The sequence below is a fragment of the Calypte anna genome, chromosome 1 (genome assembly GCF_003957555.1).
Source record: "Calypte anna isolate BGI_N300 chromosome 1, bCalAnn1_v1.p, whole genome shotgun sequence".
Taxonomy (NCBI): Eukaryota; Metazoa; Chordata; class Aves; order Apodiformes; family Trochilidae; genus Calypte; species Calypte anna.
The window spans coordinates 97,761,092-97,789,035 of record NC_044244.1 but is presented as its reverse complement, the minus strand read 5'-3'; the positions used below and the strand labels follow the sequence as shown (position 1 = coordinate 97,789,035).

At 40.2% G+C, this 27,944-nt stretch overlaps 1 protein-coding gene across 1 annotated transcript in view; it reads right to left on the bottom strand.

Annotated features, from left to right (window-relative positions):
- Positions 1-24,118, bottom strand: part of ROBO1 (roundabout guidance receptor 1) — a 289,711-nt gene extending 265,593 nt beyond the window's left edge. The window contains exon 1 of the mRNA XM_030447251.1: positions 23,531-24,118. Coding sequence (XP_030303111.1) covers positions 23,531-23,585 — 55 coding nt within the window. The 5' untranslated portion in view covers positions 23,586-24,118. The remainder of the gene's footprint in view (positions 1-23,530) is intronic.
- Between the last annotated feature and the right edge of the window lie 3,826 nt (positions 24,119-27,944).

Genomic DNA, 27,944 nt, shown 5'->3' with positions numbered 1-27,944 from the left:
GCAAATGACATTCACATGGTTTGAACATACATTCTGAATTGAGTTGAGCATAATAGAAATAGGTTTTTTTATATTAACAAAAAAATCCAAGTATAAAGTTGTCTTGCAGAATTTGTAAACAGATGAACTCAGATTTCTAAACACCTTTCAATTACAGGGGTCAGGAGGCTCTGAGAATACCTACAACTTTAGTACTGCTTTTATAACTTAAAAATTCAGGTTATTTAATATCAATCCAAGTTAAACATTACAGAAGAAACACACACATCAGCCGAACAGAACCAACTTGCTTATTATGCATCATTACATCTTAAGTCATTACCTGAGAGAAGTTAGCCTCCCTCCCAAGGGTCTCTTCTCTCTAGCACTCATAACGGCATCATCAGCTCACTGCCACAGCTAGTATTTGCTCATCCACCCCCCATCCCTCTGATCAACCCATTATAAAGCTATTCTTGCACCATGACTAGGTCCTCATGTTGGAATTACAAATTTCATTTCGACTTGCTGAAACTTTTCTGCAAGCACATGCAATTGCTATTGCTCTGGAGGGTGACCTTCATGTTTTTGCTTCATGGATGCTCAGTGAGACACAAGCTGTTCCGCAAAGCTGCAGAACATCTTCTTTACAGAAGTCTACATTTTAATATAAATTTATATAATTGGTCCTCTGAATCATCACCATCAGCAATATAATTTGCCCAAAGCGTCATGCTGCTTCTGCCAACCACAAATGGCAAGACTGAGCAGCATTAGTTAATCCTGGAACACAGCACACCAAACTGTGCAAGCTTTCCTCCTCCCAAACACCTTCATAATACACAACTAGAATAATTTCTGAAGAAATGGATGTTCTAAGTATTACATGCAATTGAACACTGCCTTACAGAAATAAGTATTTCTATAACTGAACACAAAGTACTTCAAAAGACACTCTATTGAATCTGGTCAATGCACCATCCGTTCAATTCTAAAAACATTATCCATATATATCAAATAGTTTCCAAAAGAACAAAACCGTTTAAGAGAATTATCTGCAAAATGAGCTAATTATGTTTTATTTCTGTCCAGATTGCCCTAGAGCTTCTACACTGTGATGAACGGTGCCAACATATCATATAATATTGGAGAATCAACAGAGAAATTTACTGGATGTACAGAAGGAAGTCAGGGGAAGTTGTGGGAAATTCCAGTATGAATCACCACTGATGCTTTGGATCCTTTCGAGGGCAAAGGGAGCAGAAGAGAAAGAAAACAGGAACACAGACATAATTCCTTCTTTAAAAGAATGCTCTTCTATTGAAAACTGAACCAGACTTCGAAAGACTGGCTGTGGATTCCTTAAACAGATGGTGACAATAGAACTGCCTATTTCGTCACTTTGGCAGCAGCAGCCTGGTGATGGAGTTTGCAACAGACCACTTAAAAACTCAATATAATCACAAGAGAAACACATTCAGAAGTTAATTCAACTTTTCAATAAATGACACTATTTCCCATGTATTATGTAAAATTAGCTACTGTTAACTACAGTTTGAAGTTTCTGCTGCTATTCTACTGACTGTATAAGACTTAAAGCTAAACCCCCTATGGGAGAACTGGTCTTAACAGGTGAAAAGTTCAAACCTAATAGATGTCCTGTCAAAGTTCTTCTGCATCTTTTGCTTTCGGGTACTACTGACAACACGTAGTGCTGTTTTCCCACTGATAGATCATTTAAAATTTGAAGCCATGGTTGCTCATGCTCCTCCCTCCCCTACTGCAAGTCATCAATTTTTGCTAACGTCATCTAACATTGTAAGTAATGACCTCTTAATAATTAAATTATTTTGTTTTTAATTTATCTGGTTTAATTATCTGACTCTACATTCCAGAAATGTCTGATGCCAACAGATATACATGAGGCATTCTTAAAACATCCTTAAATGAAAACAAATTAATTTAGAATTCTTCACAAACCTGAAACTAACTCAGTTAGCTGCTACTGAGGGGAAGTTTTGCAGAGGGGAAAAAAAAAAAAAAAACCAACACCAAAAATTAAAAAGATTTTGAAATGAAAGTATTACCATTGTAACAATTTATTTTCACAGGACCTGATACGTCAAAAATATCTGAAACTTGATAGAGTAACAAAATTCATCAGAAACAAAATCAACTTTGTATTTATACAGAATTACGCATTAGCTAATAAATGGCATCCATATGGCTAAGTTCAAGATATACAGGTAAAATAATACCACTCTGTTAGAAAATACATATATTTTTAATATGTATTAATACTCCTAAAATTACTCTCCCTTTTTTTCTGTACTCACTGATGGTTCACTGATTAAAAAAATCTGTAGCTATAACATTAAACAGTACTTTTGGTGGCCAGGAGCTCAAACATTCACTTTTAATTTTCAAAAATATTTAGAATATTCAGAAAGTCAGAGTCTCTCTCACTGCCCTACTTTATTTCTCCAGTAATAAAATTCATTGAAAGAAACAATAGCTGAATTCTGTTCTTTTAAGGTGGAGGCAAATGCTTAACATAGACAGAACATCTGTCCTCAGAGAGAACAGACATGTACTGCCAATAATCTTGGTTGTTGCCCACGTGAAAGAGGAATGCGTAAGCCAAACAAAGACAAAGTTGGTCTTATCACAGGTGGGAAAACTCCTTGAAAAACAGTAAAATATCCAAGAGCAGAAGAACTGTAATTTAATCACCCACAACAAAGCATTCCACCTGCCTAGCATAAAATCTGAGTCATGCAGTTGCTGTTTTAATTATAAAAGATAATTTGTTTTAACTGTGCCTCCACTGGCATGGCAAATCTATCCTCAAGAACTTTTCCCCTCTCTTTGTTACAGTGCTAGAAGGGAAACCATTTCTGAAAGGATTCATAGGACACAGCTGAAGACAGGCAATAGATCCTGGATGCCAGTAGGTGGTCATGTTCAGACTAAGGAAATCAGATAGACTTTTTCTTTTTTTGAGTCAACTATTTTCACTTGAAAAATAAAATGCTTTCTACTATAGTATCACAATCTAGCAGACACCAAGAAAATAAGTCAGCTCCTGGCATTTCATGCTGCTTATATAAAAGGCTGAAGCAATATTGCTCTTTATCAGAATATAAAGTGAAATTTAAGTTCACTCAAGAATTTTATGGACCAGAATTTAATTTACAGAAAGCAAAGGAATAGGATCACTGTGTCTTTACATTAACATAGCAGACTCAAGCAAGGTAGAGAGGTAATAGCGTGGAGATAGAGAGAAAAGTGGCATTTCCTAAGGAAACTGTAGCATGTTCCAATTAGTGTCACAAACAACAGATGTAGAAAGAATCAGACAAGAAATTCTAGAAATATGGATGGGAGGAGCAATGAATTCCTTCCCATTATATATTTTTAAAATGGCATTTTTTATTCTAATGGAACAGAGTGCATTCCATATATGTTTTCCACTCTGAAGCTTCCCAAATTATAAAAAGTTTTTTAAATACATATGTGAAAGAGTATACCTTTTTTTCTAATTATATATAAGCTTCCTTATTTTAATTACACATTAAGACACTTCAATTTTTGTTTAAGTATTTTCTCAGAGAAAACATTCTCCCCTTCTCTAGCATGCCTATACTTGTATTTGTAATGATGGAGACAGGCAATACTAGAGGATTAAAGGTCTGTCTAAAAGGAGTTGCTGAAAACTGTCGAAACTATTGGCTGTTCATGAGAAGGATAAATGTGCTAGGGAAGAAAAAAAAAAAAAGATCATGACAGACTAATATTTGAATGTTACGCAAGGATCATTTTTTAAAACTAAATAACTAGGTATCTTGAACATAAAATATGGCAGTTTGTTATATGGAAGAACAAGTTAATCCTTTTACCTACCTCAGAGAAGGAATCTGAAGCAAGAAAAAGATTTTGGAATAAACTGGCACTTCTACCTTGCTTAGGACAATGAATTATCTTTGAGGTTGGGACTTAATGATCCAATAAATAATAATTCACTGTTTCATGGCTAAAACAGAATTACACCAAAGTAGTAAGCAACATAATTACATATTTAAAATAATTCAGTAGGATTTATTTCCTTTTTACAAAAAGCCCCTTGGAGGAAAGAAAAGGCAATGTAAGCAATGTACAGTCATGAGCATCTGTATTCAGCTATCAGAAAAAGAATAATAAAAAAGTAATACAATACAGAGAAACGTAAGACGAAGGACTTGAAACTGATGATCAATCAGTAACTGGCTATTTATGTATCTGTTAAAAAAATAAACCACCAAAACCACACTATAAAGCACCTATTCTGAATTCTGTGGAACTGAAAACTCATAATAGGTAAGTCACATTACCTATTACCAAATCTAGTTTTCTCAATTCTGACACTGCCTGAAACAGTACAATTCTGTTGTATTGCCTGTACAACAAAACCATTGGCCATATGGAGCCTCTGACTTGATTATTACAAGAAGCACTTAATGATTTTTACATTATTTTATTTGTCAAATATACATGCTTAACTTTGAAGTCTATTCCCATGACAAATGGTTTTCATTTCCTAGAAAGCAAGGAAGGAAAGAGCTTATCTTTAGAAAATAATATAATCTCTGCTTACAAGGTTTACTCCTTCAGAATGTTCAAAGTCAAGAAGGAAGATGAAAAACTATAACCAGAATAGTTAAGATTTTATCACTGTAGTAATATCTTACACTACACTGTAGTGTAGTATCTTAATCCACTGAGACAAAAAATATTATTTAATATAGAATTATTCTCTTCGTTCTTCTTCTAAAATTGAAAAAAATAATTTTGTAGATTTCAATCAGAAATGTTATACTAAATGTCATACTGGTAATACTAAAATATTTCAAGCAGGTGCACACTTCCTGAACCACTCCAAAATAATAAGGTTGTAACAAAATTCAGTATACAAAAAACAAGCAATCATTTCACAAAGGCTCATGGCAGGTGTCGACACGATGTTTTCTGCCTAGTGCTCTGAATGTTAAAGTGATGAAATTCAATGAAGTGCAGGCAAACAGGGGGGAGCAGCTGTGACTCTCCCTCCTACACCTAGGAGCTTGAGAGCACAGTCACAACTGGGCTGAGCTGCAGAGATCACACCTCCAAGTGGTCCCACTGGATGCTCACAAGGGTAACTGAGTGGTCCTTTGCCCCAGTGATTCTGGGAGTTAAGAACACTCCCAGCCCTAACAACTGGCCTGACCAACCACTTGGTAGTATTTAACTGGGCAACAAAATCATTGCCTGGTCTGTGGTTGTGTGTCCATGGCCACAACCCCTTCCCCATGGGCATAACTGTGTCCAGTTCTGGGCCCTTCAGTTTAGGAAAGATATCGAGGTCCTGGAGTGGGTCTAAAGGAGGGCAACCAGGCTGGTGAAGGGACTCGAGCACAGACCCTATGAGGAGAGGCTGAGGGAGCTGGGGCTGTTCAGTCTGGAGAAGAGGAGGCTCAGGGGAGACCTCATCACTCTCTACAACTCCCTGAAAGGAGGGTGTAGCCAGGTGGGGGTTGGGCTCTTTTGCCAGACGACTTTCAACAAGACAAGAGGGCATGGTCTTAAGTTGTGCCAGGGGAAGTTTAGGTTAGATATTAGAAAGAATTTCTTTACCGAGAGGGTGATCAGGCATTGGAATGGGCTGCCCAGGGAAGTAGTGGATTCTCCGTCCCTGGAGATATTTAAAAAGAGACTGGATGTGGCACTCAGTGCCACAGTCTAGCAACTGCAATGGTGGTTCAAGGGTTGGACTCGATGATCTCTGAGGTCCCTTCCAACCCAGCCAATTCTATGATTCTATGATAACAGTTGGGCAAAGCTTGGTATGCTTGTGAGGGGCTGCCTGCGCTATGTCTGCCCTCTCCATGGCAATTGTAGCCACAAACTGCCTCAACCCACGGGCTGTAAACTCCTCCTACCATGGAAAACCAAATCTGATTCATATTCCCAAATATATGTTGAAGTAACTGGACTTTATCACAGGAAGAGTACTTGCAGTATTGTTACAATCAAATGCCATTAGAGTTCCATAATACATACACATCAGCAGGGAAGATTAAGTGAAGGGAATATCCAGTATTTTGCAATGACAGGAGATAAGTGCAATGAGGACAGACAAAGAATTATATTTATGTATTTATTACTCTAATGATTCAGATGCAAATGTACATAGATACACACAAAAACAACAAACCAAACATGAGTTTCATTATTAAAGGATATACCCCAAAACAGGTAAAATATTATATATAGCCAATATGTAGCTATTTTAATAAATATCCCCTCTTCAGACTCCTTATCAGTTTTCTTCATACTAAAAATATCTCCTTAATAAAAAATAAAAAATCAGTAGCACCTACTTTGTATTGAATGCACAAAACTCAAGTGGCCAGTGTATCAACAGCCTAACACAGAGCCGATAATCAGTTCAGCTCCCAGAATACTTCCCAAACTGACTGCTACTGCTTCTGATGGTTGGATGCTGTGATCCTCTTCCCTGGCTTTCATGGTATCCAAACACCAAGAACAACAACAAAACCACACAAAAAACATCACAACAAAACACCAAAACACTAAATTACAAAACACATGAGTGAGCCAACTTGAACCTTAAGTTACACTTTGCTGCTGCTTGAAGGGTGTCCATTTACACTAGGTTAAACAAAACAAAAACAAAAACAAAAAACCATGAAAGCATATTTACACACCTTTGTTGTGAAACAGAAGTGAAAAAATAAACAACACTGCTTAATCTTGCTTGATTCCAGGTAATTAAAATCTACAGACTCTTTACCTTACAGATCTGCTTATATCCTGCACACTACCATACTGGTAAGAAGTGGTGAATACACAAACTGAATGGCTGTTGAAATGCAGTTTCCAAAAGATTTTGATTTCCTAGCTGGATTCCAATTCAGAAGGTCCAGAATTTTTCATCATTTGCTTAGTATTTTTAAGCCTGTATGCTCAGAAACCAGATATATTGATCTCTGGAAGGGAGCCACATTAATGAAAACTGACAAGCTTTACACCCACCTTTCAGGCGCTCATGCACATTAACACACCTACCGACACTTTTCACAACTGGATTTTGGAAACATTGTTTCATTTAGTTTAATTTACTCCCAGATACAAATAGGCCTCTACTATTCCAACTTGATCTGTCCTGACATAGAAAACAAAGTATAGGAGGAAAGAGTCCTGTCTGACACCTGGGTCTGAAACTGGGTATTAGCCCTGAAGGCTGCCAAGTCATTTCACTGGGTACAAATATTAACAAAATTGAAATATTAACACTGACAATATTTAACCTAACTTCTTAAATACAAATGGGTTTTGATCATACTTTATCCCCAAGGGTATGACTTCATATTTAAAAAATAACTCAGTATGTAACTTAAGAGTACAATAATTTCCTACACTACAATATAGGTAAAGGTATAATTTTGCTTAACAGTTGCCAAAGAACTATGCACATTCCAAAACATACCAGATACATTATATAATATCTGCCTTTAAAAAAATACATATGTATTTGAGACATACCTTAACATGTTCAAAGAAAAGTTAACTCAAGCTATAATTAAAATAAATCCCTACAAGCAGGGCAGGGCAATCAAGATGTCTGGATAGACTGTTGAAAAAAAAGAAAAAAACTAAGCAAAGCAATAAATGACAGACCAACCAAACCACCAACCAAGTAAAGCCAACAAATTATCTGTTCCAATTTTCCACAACACTTTCCATGCTAAGGCATCTTAAATCAGGAAGGAACAAACTTACCGAGGAATACAAGGTTTGTTTCTGAGTAACTAAGAGTGACCACATTGCTAAAGACCTAAATGTCCCTAACCCTACTTTTCTTCATCACCCTTACCATCATACTTGCTGTGTTAAAACTGCTTCACCAACTGCTGACAGACAAGTGCCTTCAAATTTCCACTGGCCTGGACCTAGAAAATAACCTCCTACTCAGCAAGCACACAGCTCAGGGCAGACCTTCGGATCACCGTGCCTGCTGTCCAGCTGGTATTTGGAAGGGAACAGAATTCCCATGCTGTGAAGACAATACCAAACAAACTGGGTACCTGTGCTGAAGCAAGCATGTTCCCAGAGAAATGTGACAGAGACCTGACTTACTTCTCTTTGCAAACCTTGAGAATTTAAGGGAAGAAACCATGCCTACATTACCCTAAGCACAAAACCACTTATGATCCTCAGGTTTCTTACATATACAACCCATATTATAGACCTAGTAAAAGGAAACACAAGAATCTTTCTTTGTGTTAAGCTATATCTTCCTTTACACTCCCTGAAGCCATACAGTTGGCAGAAGAAGCATCTGGTGATTCAAAGATCCTCTAAACATCCCAACTACAAATACCAACTAAATCTTGCACAGTAAACAGGATTACACCATACTCCACCTGGGAGTACTAACCATTTAAAAACAAAGCTAAACCAATATAATGATACTTGATACCAATTGCAAATATCCTCTATGGTTTTGAGGCTAAACATTTCAGGTGAAATGCCTATAGATGTGGTAAAGGACCAAAGCTCTACATACTCCTGGTCTGATACAAGGGGTAGCATTCTGCATACAGTAATTATTTTTCTTACTGCAAATCTTCACCGATTACGTGTCTATGAATGGTTAAAAAGCAAAATATTGTCCAATTCCTGGAGCATTATGCACTAAAATACACATTAAAAAGTAAAAATTTCACACAGTTGTACCTAGTGTAAATGCAGAGCAATTGGTATGCAAAGCATCTCGTGTAAGGAACTTCAATACATCTGCATACAGGAGGAACCAAAATATTGTGTAGTAAACAGCTGCAATTCAAACTGAACAAAGTAAATTTTCTAGTCCTGTAAACAGACAGACATTAAATCAAGTTAATGGTGGATGAAGTTGCAAAGCTGCTTTCAATCACATTTGGAAAATATTGGCAGGCTGGGGAAGTTCCTACTGACTGGAAAAGGGAAAACACAACTCCCTTTTTGAAAAAAGGAAGAGCCCAGGGAATTACAGACAACCAAGTCTCACCTCTATGCCCAGCAAGAACATGGAGCAGATCCTCCTGAAGGCTTTGCCAAGGCACAAGGAAAATGAGGCAGTGGTTGGTGGCAAACATGGCTTCACCAGGGGCAAATCACACCTGACAAGTCTGATGGCCTTACACAATGGCATCACAGCATCAGTGGACAAGATAAGAGCAACAGATGTCATCTACCTGGATTTGCACAAAACATTTTACACTGTCCTGCAAAACATCCTGATTTCTGAATTGGAAAAATACATATTCAGTGGATGGACTGCTCAATAGATAAGGTACTGGCTGGCTGGTCACTCTCAAAGAGTTGCAGTCAACAGCTCAATGTACAAAAAGAGACCACTGATGAGTGGAGTTTCTCAAACGTCAGTACTGGGACTGGTGCTGTTTATTGTCTTTGTCAGAGACATGGACACTCAGCAAGTGTGCTTATGAAACCAAGCCACGTGGTGAGGCTGACACACTGGAGGAAAGCAAGCCCATTAAGAGAGACCCTGACAGGCTTGAGAGGTGGGACCATGCTAACTTCAAAAAGTGCAAGATCCTGCACATGGGTTGGGACAACCCCCAGTATCACTACAGGCCAGGCAGAGAATGGATTGAGAACTGCCCTGAGGAGGACTCAGGTGTGCTGGTTGATGAGAAGCTGAGTATGAGCTGGCAATTTGCAAACACAGCCCAGAAAACCAACTGCATTGTGGGCTGTACCAAAAGATGCATGACCAGTAGGTCAAGGGAGGCAACATTTGCCTCTACTCTGCTCTTGTGAGACCCCACCTGGAGGACAGTATACAGTTCTGGAGCCCCAAACACAAGAAGGACATGAAGATGCTGAAATGACTCCAGAGTTGGGCCACAGAGATGATCAGAGGGCTGGAGTACCTCTCCTATGAGGACAGGCTGAGAGAGTTGAGGTTTTTCAGTCCAGAGATGAGGAGGCTCCAGGGAGACCTTATAGCAGCCTTCCAGTACCTACAGGGGACTATAGAAAACGCAGAGAGGGACAATTTCAAGGGCATGTAGCAACAGGACAAGGGGTGCTGGCTTTGAACTGGAAGAAGGCAGATTTTGATTAGATAGTAGGAATAAAATTCCTTAGTGTGAGGGTGGCAACACACTGGTACAGGTTGCCAAGAGAAGTTGTGGATGCCCTCTCACTGCAAGTGTTCAGGGCCAGGATGGATGGGGCTTCGAGCAACCTCATGCAGTGGGAGGTGTCCCATGCCACAGGGCCGGCACTAGAACCCACTATAACAAAGCAAATAAGGTCTTTTGGGGTAAAAGACAACATTTACTTAACTAGACATATCAAAACCCCAAGGATGTATGATGCCTGTATTTTGTGAACAGGGCAGGGCAAGCATTAGCAGTCTCCCCTAAAAGCAATCTTCAGCCTCCTCCACTTAGGAGCTGCTAATTATGCCAGCCCTGATCAACTATGAGTGACAGTTCTGTCATCTAACCTATTTTTCAACTCACCCCAGATCACCCACTCTTTTTATTAGCAAAGAGAGGATCTGGAATGAGAAGCTGAAGTTCCTATTTTCTCTTTATTTCCAAACCAGCACTAGCTTACACACTTCTCAGTTGTGAATAAAATTCCGCTTGCAGTAAACAGAGAGGGAGAAGGAAACACCTACCTGATTTGAACTTCTCTTGGGGATAAGCTCTTGCCTCTGGGTTTGCCAGTTGCTCATCTACTTGGGCAGATTCTCAAGTGAAATAAATTAAAACCGCCTCATTGACTTCACTAGAGCTACACTCATTTACAACAGTTAAAGCTGACCTACATTAAAGCAGCATTTCACACCAAGGAAGGGCTGCCTAGGAGACACTTGGAGCCAAGAACTGCACTGTGTTTTTTTTCTGCATACTTACCAGTCATGTTTAGCACCCATCTTCCTCTTCTCCAAGGGCTTGCAGCCTTCCTTATGCTGCAGTGACAACAAAGCAAGAGCCCATCCAACCAGTAATTTCCAACTGCTCAGCCCTGGCCAGCTCACAGCTGTTGGATGACGAGACAAAGCATGCAAAAGCCTGGGGTACTGGACTTGAAAACTTCTGGGAGGGAGTGGTGCCTGTGCTTGCCACACTAAGTTACAGGACTGCATTTTCAATTGAATTCTTACGGATTTTGCCAGCCATTCCCCTTTTAACACTCAGACACGTTCTCTGTCTGGAGATGGTGGCTCCTTGTGGCTGGTGATGTGACGTAAAAGGTTTGACACAGAGAGTCAGAGACGAGGCAAGAAGATAAAATTTGTGTAATTCAGAAGAGAGAACTGTTAGGATACCTCCTCTGCCTTGATATTTTTTTCCACCATGCATAAATGTAGGTCTGAATATATAGTCCTAACCACTAATGAAGGAGGAAAAAAAAAAAAAAAAACAACCAAATCCCACAAACTCTGGAAATAAATATTTAATATACTTGGAAAGATATACACCACCATTCAAGAATGCAAGGATAAGCACATAAGCTCCACAGCAAAAGAAAGTAATTTTCAATATATGTAAATAAAAATAAACTCTAAAAGGAAGTCTCATTTTGAAGTGGTGGCAAAAACAAACGACTGCCTACCTATAGGTTTTAAGAAATAGACTTGGAAGACTCCAGGGATTTCACTGTACAAAGCCTGACACCAGAGAATCGTTCAGTTGCAACAGGCACCCCCAAGCAGCATAAATAGAAGTCTGCACTTCACTTTTCCCCATTAAGTGGTTAAAGGAGGATATAGAAGAATTTTGATATCAAATGAGTGCAGTTTTTGGTTTTTGTTCGCTTTATTTTTTTGTTTAAATTGGCTTAAGCTTGTTAAATCAGTTCTTATACTTACCAGGGCATGACATTGTTTACATAAGACTAAGTGCAAAACCCTGACCTCTGTATTTCCACCATGACCTCAGAGAATAGAACCCACTCACCCTACCCCAGCTCTTACAACTTTAATTATGTTCGACAAGGCTGCTGTGCTTTAAAGGTATCATTTACTGAGACCAAAAGTTGTTTATTTTTATTCCGGTTAACTTCCAGTTTGGTTTTTCCCTTTTATACGCTCCAATTTTTGCAGTCAAAATTGCTATCAGACTGGATCACTTCTTCAGACACAGATGAACAGTTTCTTACAGTAGTACACAGCCCTATATTTAGGTTTTATCTGATGTAAACGGAATCCATCACAGAAATTAAAAAAAAAGCTTCCAAATTACTTATCTCTAAGAAAACATGCGGGGTGAGGAGCAAATACAGACAAAGATAGGTTCTACCTGTCTGATTACTTATGATTTTAACACCATGAATTAGGCAGAGAGCTGAGTGAAAAGTCAAGTTACCAATGCAGCTTTAGAACTATCAAGAAGAAAAGCTTAAACACACTACAGGAGTTTTATTAGGATTTTATCTGAACAGGTTTTTTATTTAATGGCATATGAGGAAATCTAAAAGAGATACATTAATGTTAAAAGTTCAGCTGTAACAATTTGAAGCCATTATCATTTGGTTTATCATTATCACTCAGTTTAAAGCCATTATCCTTTCACTTCAAATTGATGAACAACCTAAATAAAGCTCTATTAGATTTGGTTTATTTAAAGGGATTTCTAAATTGAAATAAAAAGTACATACTTTGAACTTTATGGCAAACTGCAGTCTTCACATTTTCTTTTCTGTACCACAAGCTACTTGCTCATTAGACATAAATGGGGAGAAAACAAGAGTTTCTTTGTTTGCGTACATTAACTTAAAGCTGTAAAAATCATTCAGCCAAACTTTCACCTTTAAACCTTAACCTGACTTGTAACAACATTTGCAGCCTCTAAAATTACACTGTGTGCACCCAGACACTGTTAATCACCCTTCACTTTTGATGCATAGAATAATGATCTACCACTTAAACCTGAGCCCTTAAAAGCCTTAAGAAAAATATGTATGTATCTGTGTCTCAAATCAGCAGTGAAATAACAAAACTCTACCCACCACTGCCCAGTTGAAAACTATAACTAAACAAGGCACACAACTTGTAGCTCGTGAAAGTTGAAAATAAGTCTATTTAAAGTCTCAGAGATGAAATTCATGCTTTCTAGCACATGCTATTGATCAAACACCTGGTATTTTTAGGAGAAAAGCCTGGTCACATTGGCAAACCTGTTAGTTTTTTGTTTTTGTAATTTAAAACATAAGGAGAAAAAAATAAGAAGAAATTTGGAAATAGCATGCCCTAAGAACTGATAAGCTTGTTATCATTTTAAATGGCTGGCACCATTCTTTCTTTAAGCAAGTGATCAGTACTCGACACCTTGCTTATAACATAGAATCATAGAATTGGCTGGGCTGGAAGGGACCTCAGAGATCATCAAGTCCATATTATGGCTCCCCTCAAATGTTGTGCTAGTAGGAACCAGAGTGTATTCATTTTCAAACCTGAGAAACAATAACAGTCCAGCATTTCTGCTGTCTAAACACATCAGAACTATATAAAATAAATTCTTAGATTTATGTATTATACTTCTCTCTCAACCCTGACTAAACAGCACAGATAAAAACCCACCAAAAAATACAGGAAAATAAAAAGTAGCAAACACTTTGAAAAAACTATTAGACACTCAAAAAGAATCAAATCCAGCAGATAAAAAATGAGAAGCTAAACCAAAACCAGTTCCGATATTGAGGAAACAGGGCAATGACTGACTACAGCAGGAAAGATATCAACAGTACCAGCACAACAAACAATAAATCAGTGACAAAAAAGGATGCTAACTGCAGATTTTTATTAGTCTTCAAACTTTCCTCACTTTCTAAGTTTAGATGTGACATTATTAATTACCTCCATTTTCCTATTATTATGCTGCTTTCTGTAACTCTATGCAGTGGAAAAGTGAAATACAGCTTGAGTCTTTGCAAGACAACGTACAAAATTGAAATAGTTAAACTTCCTTTGACTTTAAGAGGCTAAGAATTCATCCAGGTTTTATTTTTCTTCCTCAGGCCATAAAAGGAATGAGATGCTGTTTGTCTTTCATTTATGCTAATAAAGAACAGGGAGCTATTTTTATTTTCTCTTTATTACTGCTTTTTTTTTTTTAAAAAAAAAAAGGATTCCTCATTTTAAAGCAAGTTTCAACAAGTACATAGTCTGCACACATAATGCACTGGGTGGAGTAAAAGCCCTCAAAAACACAGTGCAGAGAGCCAATAATGGACTTGTCGCCAACACCCTGTGATTTCATGACTGCTAGAACAAAAACAAATGCCACGTTCAGTTCATTGCAAAGAAAAGGATTCATTAACTTGACATGGCTTTTTACTTGACCTGTAAAAGGTGAGTAAAACGCAACTTAATTTTATGAGATTCAAAATGATCAGCTGCAAGCCTATAGGAATTGTGATTAAATGACCAAGTTGAGTGACTGTTTAATTCTAATTATTACTGGACTACAAAACACCGGACAAGACACCCTGGATTTTCAGCTGAGAGGTTTTTGCTTTCCTTCTTACAGTAAGGTACTAGACACAATACATGTGAATGTCTTTCTTCAAATTAATGTAAAATAAAATTTAAATTCCTGTCAAAGACAAATATCAATCCTGAAAACACAATAATCTGAGTGCAGACATTAAGTCAATCTTTTTGAAGTAACAACTGACTTCAGTGAGATTTAAATTGTCCCCACCAAGACACCTCAGTTATCATTCAAAAAGCAAATATCCACCACATCAAAAACTGTTACAGTCAGAGAGGAAAAAAAAAATTTCAGCAGCACAGTTAAGGAAGCCTCAGCCCTGCTGGTAGAGGTTAAAGCTGTATTCTATTTTAGTATTTGCAGCCATAAGGACCCAAAGGAATAATATCTTATTCGAGAAGGGCCTAGTTCCCTTTTATTTTCTACCTCTTTGAATTTGCTGCAGAAAGGTCAACCATCTTAAGCAATAGCATCATAAATGATGCCATCATCATTCTTTTTACAGTTCTAAAAAAATTAACACTTGAACACACACTCTACTGATTTCTTCATTTCCTCCTCTAGAAACTTGGAAGTAAAAAGCAGTGTATATTTATCAGTACTGTAATCCTCCTACAGAATGACAGCCTTTGAACATTTTGAACATTATTCCTGATATGATACCAAGCTACATTACCATTCCAGCTCATCAACTGCCAGAATCATGTTCAAGAAAAGTGAAAGTAAGTAGTCTGTATGTCTCTAATCTTATTTCATTTTATAGATTTTAGTATTTTGCTTTCCCTACAGGCAACACAGATTAAAACACGCAAGTAAAAGAGAAAACAGAAAACTTCAGAAATTATTTGTGAGAAGTACTCACCAGCAGCAAAATTACATGCTGCACACTTTCTGACATTTTAAGGAAGGATGTGTCTGCTGCATACACATTTTAAAAGTCACAAAATGTTCCTCAGAAGAACTGCATATAAGTTAGCCTATATTAAGGGCTGCTGTTACATTAAAAAAAACAAAAGGTTAGGAAGACTTTCTTCCACTTTCTGTATTCAACAGGTAAACAAACTCAACAGGCAATGGTTCCCTTCTGCTTTGCATCTATTTTTAATTACTTTTAATTTTTAAGGGCTGTATAATCTAAGTAACGAGTCTCATTAATCACTACTGAATGATTTAACCCAACCATTCAGCTCCAGATGCCACTCATTGCTAGAGATATGCTAATTCCTTCCAAGATTTACCTCCTTTTGCAGTTGAAACCATAATTTTCCACACTGGTGGAGAGAGGATTTTACTCCTTGCATGGGGACTCCTGCCAATCACTTTTCTGCCTAAGCACTGGCACATTGCAAGTTCCATTCCACCTTTACATCAGACACACTTTCACTAAACCTGTTCATTATACACATCCTCTATCCTGCATTCTGCTGCTACAGCACCACAGTCCTGACCTCTGTCCTCTCCTGTAACAACTCCTGGTTTGTGTAGCAAAACGTAAAACTGTTTTTTACCACCCTTGCCTTGTTTACTTTCCTCCTTGTTTCCTCACACTGCCTTTTTTTTTTTTTTTTCTTCTTTATCACTTCCTACCATTACACACTTTGTGAAGTATCTGTCAACTGCTGTACCATGGGCATCAGCTATATTTCAAAACCAGAAAGTTGCACTGACAGAGTTGCTTTGTGAGGGGGAGGTGAGGGCAGAAACATTCAGAATTTGCAAATCCCAGTTCCAAACCCACCTAGCATCCAAGAGATCTCCCAGCAAAAAGCTGGAGCAAGTATAAAGCTTAATAATAGGTCCAAGAGGTCCAGACAGAAGGAAAAAAGTTGCCAATCCAAAATCTTTGTTTTATGATTGTATTTTGTTTTTACCACATTAATACAGGTACAACCTATTTTTCGATCTCAGGGCTGCTATCCTTGCCTGGAGATAACATGCTTGATCTTATATGGCCAAAAGAAGATTCCTAGAGTAACAAATCAGATGTTAGTAAAATGTACTATAAAAGTAAACAAGAAGATTCTTAAGAAACTATATACTCAGGGGCATTTTTGTTCGGCTTTTCACTCTATACAGACCTATAAATATACATGCAACTCCTAAGGTATACAGCTTTTTTTAGGTTTTTTTTGGCTCTTGAGGAAATGTACACCAAAATGTAAATTTTCAGATGGGCTAACTACCCACAGCAATATATAACCAGTCACAACTGAAGATGAAGTCAAACACTTTATACTTAAACACTAAATACGAGAGTTTCAAAAGAAACTACAGATCTTAAGTGGCTGCAAACTTAGGTTGTAGGTTCCCAACCTCAAAAGCTTACATCATGGATTACAAAAATCTGAGTTTTAGTGTTTATTGAAAATCAAATTGCTCCTTAAAGCACATCCATCTGGTCACTATTAAAACCACATTTCTTTTCCCCTTCTGAAAGAAAGGGAAGTTCATCCAGCACACATCTTTAGGCCTACAGTACATCCTCAGCCATATATTATATCCTAGTTTCTATGACGAGAAACTGTTAGTCTCTATTATGCTACTGCAGAAGCAAATAGTAAAATTCAGGTCTTCTGTATACAAATTTAAAACCATGAACTGCTTTATGTGTCTAATCGTCAATGTAAAGGCAGTTAAGCAATTAGATGCAATAAGATGCAATATCACTAACTCACATTACTAAATAAATAACTTGCCTGGGGATATGCAAATTTCAGAACATATAAAAATGCCAGCCAAGCAAGTTTAAATGCAACACCAGCATGAAACAGTTTAACAGTACCAAAGAAATCACAATTTTGATTTTTGTACAAGACAGTTAAATAAGCAAAAGACAAAGACTAAAAAACTGACTAATATCAGAGGTACACAGCCTACACAGTTCTCTCACATGCCCGTCACAGATTACTTCAGATTTCCTTGGCTGGAAACTGACCCTTGCTATACCCTGCACTCCATGTCTGAGAAGGCAGGCTGTTCCATCCAGTCAACTAGTTTACCCAACTGTTAATTTGCTACACAAAATGAAGAAAATAAAATATTAAGATTTTAAATCTAGAGCTCAGGGCAGGCTTGCCAGTTTTACAGGTCTTCAACCTATAGTAACGGGTGTTCACATAGTTTTAATCATACACTCTATTAGCGTTACACTTAAGATAATGCAACAACATATTGAGTAAATACTTGCTAACAGCAAAGGGCAGCTTAAAACATGCATTCCTAGTCTGAGAAGCCTACCCTTACACCTCTTAAAAAACATTCCAGAGCAGTATCATAAAATTTTTTGAGGTAAACCTGGGTAAATGCACAGTTTTTCTAATGACATCCCTGTGTCAACAGAGACATTCTAGCATCCATAATGAAACTCATTACTATCTTCTTTCAAAAAAGCTTATCACCATCTTCAGGGAAAGACAATTTCCAGTACTTGGCCTTTCTTTTAGTATCTTGAATACTAATGAAGCCCCAAAACATAACACAACAACAGAATAACATAACTGCACATCTGACTGAAAACTGAAGTCATTATGAGCTTCCCAGCTACTCCTCTTTTTCATCTATTGACATTTCTCACAGTAAAAAGCCCAAACTGTGCAAATTCAACACAAGTAGTTGCCACCTATGGCCCATGACTGCAGAGCAAAATATTTGTTCTCATAAGACCTTTTCTTTCTGCGTATGAAATGCACTTCTACCCACACCAACTCAGCACTGATTTAAGGCTGATGCAATAACCAGCCAAGAGGCATCAGCGTGTATGTGAAACATGCTATTACCATCAAACACCAGTATTAGGACCTATGCAGGCAATCCTGAAGAAGGTATGAACAGAAGGTATAAACTAGTAAATTATCTACCCTTAAAAGCACCTCTAACTTTCAAGATATTTAAGAAGAACATTTCTTTGTAGCTCTACTCTAACATTTTTGGTCAAGCTTCTAGTTACTAACAAAAATACTCTCATTTTCTCCATTTAAATAATTTATTGGACTTGAAATGGGACACCTCAGTCACTACTTCACTTACTACACTATTTACTCTGCAATTTTATGAAGAGGCACTCAGGCAAAAAGCTAAGGAAGGTTATCACCACTGAATGAGATTATATAGCAGAATACACACATAAAGATGTGTCAGGACCTCAGCATATAAAACTCTTAAGTGCCCTTTAGATTGCTTGGAAGGAGATAGGTTCCTTCTAACTTCCTGACTGCAGAATAACTTCAAAGTATTAAAAACTATCTATGGCAAAAAGCCTCAATTCCTAGCCATTCGGGTATAAAAATAAACAACAAATTTGCAACGATGACTTATACATTGACAGTGCTGTTCTTCACTATGAAAGAGAAGTATTTTGAAGAATCTAGAACAGCTACCATGACATATGGCCATGTGACTGTTACTCACACAATGCCTTTAATGAAGACAAAAATAATAAATTGTAAGAGCTGAGCAAGTGACTGAACTTGCTAGGCCCAGCATATTATTAAGCTAATTAGATAAAGGTATCCCCTAATGTAACATATTATTACATTTGCTTAGGATTACAAAACAAAACTCTTTATTATTTAGGAAAATTAACTACCAAGCTAAAAACAATATTATTTGAGATTGAGGGAATAGCTTCTCAGATACTTAAGTACATCAATGATTTCTCCATCTTGAGTATTTTTCTTTCACTACTTATGAAAACCAGATTGGTTTTGATTCCTTGTTTGACCTCTTTGGGAATCACTTCCAAAGCATTTTATATGAAAACATAATTTTACATGGATATCACTTTAATATTTTATATAAACAACACTGTTACCTAAGTGTCATTCATTCCTGGTAACATTTGTAATGGGGTATCTATGGTTGTAGATCCAACCATAACCTTTAGCTTGTAGACCCCGGGCAGGAGATTGAGGAGTATCCTTCACATAAATTCATGTTTTGCAATAAAATCTAATGGATGATAAACAGTGACCTTCCAGACTTCAGTACCCTGAACATTAGAGATGATCCCTGCTAATGAAAACACCATGTTGCTTCAGGACAATGGTATGGACTACATGACAGAGAAGCAAGAAACCATGTGACAAATAACACTGGCAGACATGAACTTGCCTGCTTGTCAGCTGAGCACATCAGCTTGACCATTTTTCTGTTGTAAACATATATCCAAGTTATTGCTAAAATATATGAAAAAGTGTAACTTTCTAGCTGGAAGGTACTAGAAATCCCACATTAATGCAAACTGGAAAAAAAACCCAAGTTTATTCCCACAGATCCTATCAGTACTCACAAGGAAGTGGGTTTGATTCAAACAAACACCTGAATACTTCAATAAACGTGTACTTGTGATGGAATTTCCTCTATTTCATAGCACGTGGCTAATTCTTTTCTAGTCTAAAGTCCTCCAACACAATGCAAGCAAGGCTAGCTTCTTCAAGCCTAAGTAGCTGACTTGATCTTTCCTAAACATTCTTCTGGTAAAATCACTTAGAACAGCACACAGTGCATTAGAGGTAGATGCAAAACACGCATTTTTTTATACTCTCCTGGGCGACTTATTTACATTATGAATTATGCACTTAGCTGTTCATAATCCTTTCAATAACTGTGTAATATTTTAAATGTATTTTTATTTGATTACTAATAGACAGCAAACACAAAGGAAGAGTAGAAAGATTTCCTGAAATAATACCACTAATACTCTAATACCACTTCATGAAGGGAAACTTTCCTCTTTAAGTATCTAGCTTATGAAACAAACGAAACATATCAGAGACCATTTCTTTACTCTAATAGGTAGGCCAGCCAACTGGAAAGGCTTCCAGGGACATTCCATGGACAACTCAAACTTTCAGCCATCAGGATAACTCTCCCATGAAGGAATACAAGAGACAATTTTGCCCTCCACTGGCTAGAGCTATCGCTGGAAACCACGCCTGCCTCGCTGCTGTCAGAGCTGCCTATTTCATACAGCATGAAAAGCCCTCTTGAGCAAATGTACCAATCCCATCTGAAGTACAGTAATTAGTACAGGATATCACAAACAGGAAAGGGGGAAAACCATGTTGAGCAGATGGGAAACAGCAAAGCAAGAAAATACCTCATAGAAATAAAATGATTACTGTGGTGGGATGAAAAACATCCAACACATATTCAGCCTTGAGAATTGCTACAGCAGTGAACACACATGTGGAAAACCAGAACCTTGACATTCTTATTCCCAGCAAAAACATTCTGCAAATTATTCTCCAGATAACTGAAAGTTTTTTTATTTTCCAAACATGTTAGTTTGATGATGCTGTTTCTTGGAAGGTGGAAAGATGAAAACTCTATGAATTATGAAGGAAAGACTGTCTCAAAAAGGACAAAGAAGGGCAGAATGCAGGCCAAGAACAGAACAACTCAAGAACAGGATACCAGGGAAGTACCCCTTAAAGCAATTTTTATTCTTATTTTTATGCAAATAAGCATTGAAATTACATGGGGAGAATAAGGGAAGAAAGTTGCTACATTCCAATGTTCAAAATTATTCAAATTTAAATGTATTCAACAATTATTAACCACAGGCTTAGATGAAAGACGGTACTCCGCAGGATTACACAGAGGCAACACCAGGGTAAAAATTAGGGGTTTTAAATTCTAAGTGGTGTAACAATTACTGTTTTAACAAACACTAACCTATTTACCTTTCTATTATTAAGATTTTCCTATCCCTCATCCCCCAATTATTTCCCACCTCTCAGTACAAGTTTCTAACATCCCATTTAGAGTGAGGCCACACAAACCAGTGATTCAGGACTGGCTGTAAGTGAGGGGGAAGTGAAAACCTTCAGTGGAAAAGGGAGGAAAGGATCAATCAACTTGCAAGCAGATCAGCTGTCAGTAGAACTCAAAAGATTTCAGTGTGGAAGCTGCTGCAGATTACTCCTGTCCTTCCTTTTGCACTGCAGCCATCTGCCTTCAAACTTCATCCTGCCAAAGGTTTCTGGTATCTCTATTGTTCTTGACACAAGACTGACACTTAGACGGAGGGAAAAAGAAACCCTCTGGTGAGCTAGTTGGAGCCAAATTATTCTTTAACATTTGTCTCCACCTTTGCCACTGCCTTTGCTTAAAAGGCAAAATTAAAAACTTCCTTTCTGTCCAACAACTTATCTGGAATCCAGAGTACTAAATACAAACATCTCTACCCTAAGGGAAAAAAAACAAAACCAAAAATTTACACTCATATTACTCTATTAAGAATTTATGAGAGGTAGATGAGAGATGAAAAACCATAAAAAAACCCAGCTCTCTTCACTTGGAGTTAAAGATAATACATTACAAAAAAACAAGTTACATTATACATTGTCCATGAAGTAAACCTTGACATGGTTGGGACCAATCAGCAAGAAAGATCTACAAAGAGGTAAGTGATAAAAAGGCCCTTCCCCATTCCAAATGTTTCTTACATCAGAAAAGCAATAGAAAGAAAGGCACATTAAAGATGGCACGGTCAAAAGTGAACAGAGTTAGAGTTACACTCATTTAGAGGAGAGAAAGAGATGCAAAGCTTTCCATATTCAAAGCCACAAGAAGCAAACCCAAGACCTAACAGCTAAAAGGTAATAGTTAAATTTATGATACAATCTAGAAATAGACATAAGTTATTGCATTTGGTGACATAATTAAGGCTTAAAGCTTCAGGCAGTGTACTTAAGTCTTTCAAAAACTTCATTCGTTCATTCATTTACTGACCAGGTGTCTCATGCTACCATAATTTTAATGACTCAAAGGGGTCCTCAGCAAACTTATAAAACTCAATTAAGGGCAGAGAAGTTAGCGCCCAAACTAACCTTAACTACCACACAAGTTTTTAACCAATTTACTCGTAGCTTCATGTATGACAAAAGGCAAGTTCGGGGAGGCGTACTGCAAGCAGACAAATTGGCCTCTTGAGAGCAACAGGAAGCTTATGCAAACACAAAACCCAAAAAACCCCACCAAGCACCTTCGAGACGACTCTGGCCCACACCGCCACCCCCACGGTGCGTGGGGTGAGGCCGCGGCGGACAGGGATGCACACACAGCCCTGCTGAAGGCATTACACGCGGCCCTTTGCTAACATTCCTCGACACCACGATTCGATAGCGTGTTTACACAGGACAAAATCTGCTATCAACAATACCCTATTAGAGCGACACTATCTTTAATCTACAGGCACGATAAGATGCCCCTACACGCATAAGCCCCGCGCAAACAGTGGCTAATGACCATTAATCCCCCCTATCTGCTCGGCGATCTCCCCTGCTCCCATTTATCACGCCGGCGCTTCACTTAACACACGTGGGTAAACTTTAACCGCCAAGGTGAAGCCGAGCCTGCCCCCAAGCGCCCCTCTGCAGCCCCCCACAGCCTCATAGCTCCCCTCCCCCGGGTGGGTGCGTGGGCTTAAACCCCTACACGCGTGGGCCCCCGCGGTTTGGGACGGGGGCGGGGGGGAACGGTCGTTAACGGACCGACCGGGGCAGGGTGCGCAGTACCTGCGGCCTCTCCCCTGACGCGCTAAGCGCAGGGGGCTCCAGCCAAGAGGCAGCCCCCCCCTCCCGGGGGAGGAGAGGGTCACATCCCGCCAGCCCCCTCCCGCCGAGGCTCATTACAAGCCCTGCTTATATCAAACAACCCTCAGGAGCTGCCAGCGGGGGAGGGGGCGCCGCACCCGGCGCCGCGCACCCCGCCCCCCCCCCCCACTCCGATCCCCGCGTCCAGCCCGGGGCAGCCCGCCCCCGCCCGCCCAGGGGCCGCGGTCGGCGGCAGCTCCCGACACCGCGCCCCGGGGCAAACGCGGTACGGCGCCCACCGGGTGGAAATTAAGCTTCGTTTCCAAGGAAAGGAGGAGGGGAGGGAGGAGCGGAGAGGCCGGCTGGCCCATCTGCCCCTGCCAAAGCGAAGCGGGCGGCGGGAGCCCGGCCACCGCCGCGGCCTCGCATCTGAGCCTCCTACGGTGCAGTGATTACCTGAGGTGAGACATATGAATCCAAAGAGGTAAAAGTGAGCAAACTCCGCGATCATTGTCCTCGGGTGGCGCCTGCAAGCACTCTCATGCCAGAAGAGCGGGGGGAGAAACGATAAAGCCCCCAGTTGTAATTCCACAGAAGCTTAACGTAAACGAGGTTTCCTAATCCCGCCGGACTCCCAGGGCGAGCCCCCTCCGGGAAGAGCGCTGTCAGATCCGCGGGGCTCCAGCCGCACGCCAGCTCCGGCCGGCCTCCCCTCTCCTGGCCCAGGCTTTTCTCAGCGGCGCCTTGACACTTCCCAGGACCATCCAAAGCGACAGGAGAAAACAAAAGATCCTCGAGTTCCCGCAGCCGAGTTCCGCTGCCTCCCGATCACAAGTTGCTGCTCCGGCCCCAGACTTTGCTTTGGGTGCCCGGGACGAGCCAGTAACGGAACGCAGCCGGGACGGGTGGCGAGCGGCCACCGCCGCCCTCCGTGAAGGCGAGATGCGGGCAGGGAAGAGGGTTCTTCGCGAAGTGCCCCGCCAAGTCACTGGGCAGGCAGCGCGGGCGTAGGGCAGGCGGCGGCGCGGGGCGAGCGGCGGGCAGAGCTCGGCGGCGGAGCGGCGGCAGCTCCCGCTCCCATCACGGGGGAAGGAGGCGGGCACGTTGGGGGCCGCGGCGGAGCCCAGCCGCAGTCAGGCGGGCCGGCGGGCAGGGGAGCCCCGGCGGCAGCCCCTCGCCCTGCCTAGCATCGCCGCCGCCTCCTGCACTGGGGAATCCCAAACTCACCCTTTCCCGGAGGAAGGCACAGGCGGGGCGAGTAAAGCAAGAAAGAAAGAAAGGAGAGAGGGCGAGCAAAACTTCCCCGGGCCAACGCCCCCAGCCACCCACCCCACCCGCCTCGGTGCAGCAGCCGGCGGGAGGAGGAGTAGGAGAAGGAGGAGCGGCTCCTCGCCTTCCCCCTCCGCCGGGACAGGGGTGCACAAGTCAGGAGGGGCCGACCCCCTCCGCGCCTGAACTTTCTGATGTCACGCCGAGCTGTCCGCGGCCGCCGTGGGTTTTCCCCCTCCGCCTCCTGCCCGCGCTGCTGCTGCCGCCTCCGCCGCGGCAGGTCTGGTGCCGCCTCAGGACACCTTAAAGGAGCCGCACCTACACGGCCCCCGCACGCCCGCCGCGGCCCGGCCCGGCGGATCCCGCCCCACCCTGGCCCGCCCCGAGAGGAGCCGGCACCGCCTCCCGCCCCCTCCCCCCGCCGGCCGCCGTCTAAGGTAACGCGCGGGGCAGCAGCCGCCTCCGCCGCCCCGTTGCCCCCGGCCGTCCCCCGGAGCACAGCGTAGATCCCGGCCCCCCTCCCAAGTCTGAGCTAGAGGGAGGGGGAGAGACCCCGGGTTGAGCATCGGTCACCGAAAAAGTGGAGAAAACAAATAAGCAGGGAAAAAAACACATCTCTTGTGTCCGGAACCCCAAGTCTCAGAGGGGAAACCGCATGATGAGTGTTGAGGCCTCTCTCGAGGTTATGGACCAACTGGCACGCTGTTACCAGGCGATTCCGCACCGTTAAGCACCGGCACACCACTGTGGCACGTTGAGCCGCAGCCTGCCTTTACCCCTCATCTCTTGCCTGTCCGTTTTCCTTCCCTCTGTGACAATGATTTATGGCACCAGCATGTGGCATTGTTGGCAGGTACAGCATGGTCTGGCATTCCCGATAGAACAAGGAGACTGAGCTTTGTCCCGTGGTCCCCAAAGCCTGCAGCTTGGCCATGCTCCAGGTGTGGACGGAACCTCTGGAAGAGGTTTCCTCAAATCTGAACACCTGCAGCTTGGCACAAGGTCTCTTACAGTCAGCTCCACATGGTTGTGTTAGCTTTTCCTCGTGCCCCAAGAAGCAGCAATGGGGCGAGAAGGCATTCACCAAGGTGAAAAAGGATGGCTGGACTTGGAAGAAAGACTGCTACTGGACAAGTCAAACATATGGCAGCACTAGCACCTCACAGCAAATCTCCAGCTGTTTCTAGGCTTGACTAATTAGGTTATGAGGATTGAATGAGATGTAAAAAACACATTTCATTTCCAAGAAACATGTTGAACATATTAATCCCATTGCAAGTGAGCCTTTTCTTGCAGCGGGAGAATCAAACTCCAGAGAAAGAAACCTCCTTTACTTCCTGTCATAGGATGTGTACCCGCTCCATGTTGCTTTTAGCCAAACAGGTTGGGATGCTCTCAGCCACTACCAATCGAACCACATTTGTGCTGTCATGCCACTGTATGCCCCATTTCATCTCCCTCTGGGTGGCATAGGGCAAAAACTCTGACTAAAAGGAAAAAACCAGAAGGTCTTGTGCACTGTACTGACTTTATTTTAGTCCACTTTTCTGCAAGATCTGTAAAGATGAATTTTCAATAATGTAAAGCATAGCAAAACTGGCTCACATTGGAAAAGGAAGTTCTGGGTTTGTGTTTCAGTTGCAGCCACTGGCAAGATTATCCACTAGAGCTGGTAAAGACAAGCATTAGAGGACTCAAAAGTTAGAAAAACAATCTAGTGTTTTAATACCAACTGGACATTAATTTTCGGAGAGAAAAATGAATTTGTATCCTACTTCATAGACATTTAGAAAACAATCACAGCTATGGAATCAATAACACTGAGTACTTTTGCATATTGAAGTATTTCTTCAAGCCATACCTAGCCAACAGTTTCTGTTCAATGGCTCCATGCCATCATTCTGCTGTTTATGGAAGAAAACTGTATTATCACCTCCAGAATTAAAACACACCACAAAAACACTGAAAAGGTCCTAGGTAGGCCTTGAACCCTACTGAGAAGTTTGAGATTTCAATAAATTAGCTTTGGGGGTAGTTGGTTTTTTAATTAAATAAATGGGAGTCACATACAGGGCTGAAAACAAGCCTCAGGAGCTCATTTATTTCACCACCCTATTCTGAGTTAGGGTCAAATATAAGTAGACTACCAGAAGCAAGTATTTTTAAATCCCATTACTATAAACTTCTAATGACTGGTTTTCATATTCTCTTTAGGTAACCTGTTCCAGTTACTATATAGTCAGATATTTGGGTTTTTTATAGTCTACACTAAATAGTATTCAGGAATTAAAGAAAATGCACCACCACCACTGAAATAATTTTGAAGGTGTGGGGCTTTTTTACTCCTTCTGTGTCAATACCTGATAGTCACATATTTAAACTGATTGCCTCTGGTAAAAAAATCAAACCCACAAATCTACAAATAGGCCACTCTCTAGGTAATGAATAGGTTTACATATTTGGTGAATGTACATACATCTATTTTATATAAGCATGTATTTATTTACTTGTTAAGTGTCATTTTTATTAATTCCTGTTTACATATGAAGCTGTCAATATCCTCTAATCTTTAATTATAAAAACATATTTTAATGTATTTATATGATATATGTATTATCTAGCTACATAAATTAATCCAGTTATTTTTATCTGGCAACAAGCATAGATGATGTCAAGAGAAGGTAAATAAAGCACTCAGGTAATTCCCAGTGTGTTTTCTCTAAAGCTAAATCCTGTTCATTAGTGAAATAGGCTTCTAGATTCACACACTCTTTTGCTTAAATCATTCAAAATAAGGGCCAGTAAAATTTTATGCTGCGTTGAAGCCTTCTGTATACTGGATGTTAATTTTCTGATTTCACATTTCAGATACAAATGTATTCTTACTATAGCATTGGATTAAAGTTCTGAAGCTTGAATGACCTTACCATATGATGATGATCTGAGTGTAAGTATAATAGACTAAAGCTTTTGTGCCACAACTACCCCATCTTTAACAGGCATCTAAGAGTGTTTCTATCACCATAAAGAAATCCTTATTCTTTGAGAAGTACAGATCCATTCTACTTTAGGTAGCTACAGTGGAAGTACACTAGAGCTTCAAAGACTTCTTCAATTTGTACAGTCTGAGATACTTCATAACATAATGTTTAGCTGTCAGTGTGTTTTCTTCAGAAGAATTACTGGGAGTGGATATATGCTGCTCTAATTATATTTTTTAAAATTTATTTAGATTGTAATAATATATAACAGCTGCATGGTTGAATGAATCTCTTCAAATTGCAAGCCTGCTGATATTCATCAGAGTATATCTTAAGAGTAACTGACATAATCTTTAATTCTGCAGATGTTCTTACAGAATGTGTGCTATTCAAGCATCCTTATTGTCCTTGATACTGAGACATGTATACATATATATGAGACACACACACACATATATATGTAGATGCATGTCAGAAAATCATTCTAGGAAAAGCAATCTGACTTTAACCTCTTCAGATCTGGGGAACACTTCTGTTTGTATTAAAATGCAGATATACTTACTATGTTAACTCTGGAATATGTGAAATTTAAATGCCTGAAAAATAATCAGGTAAGAAAA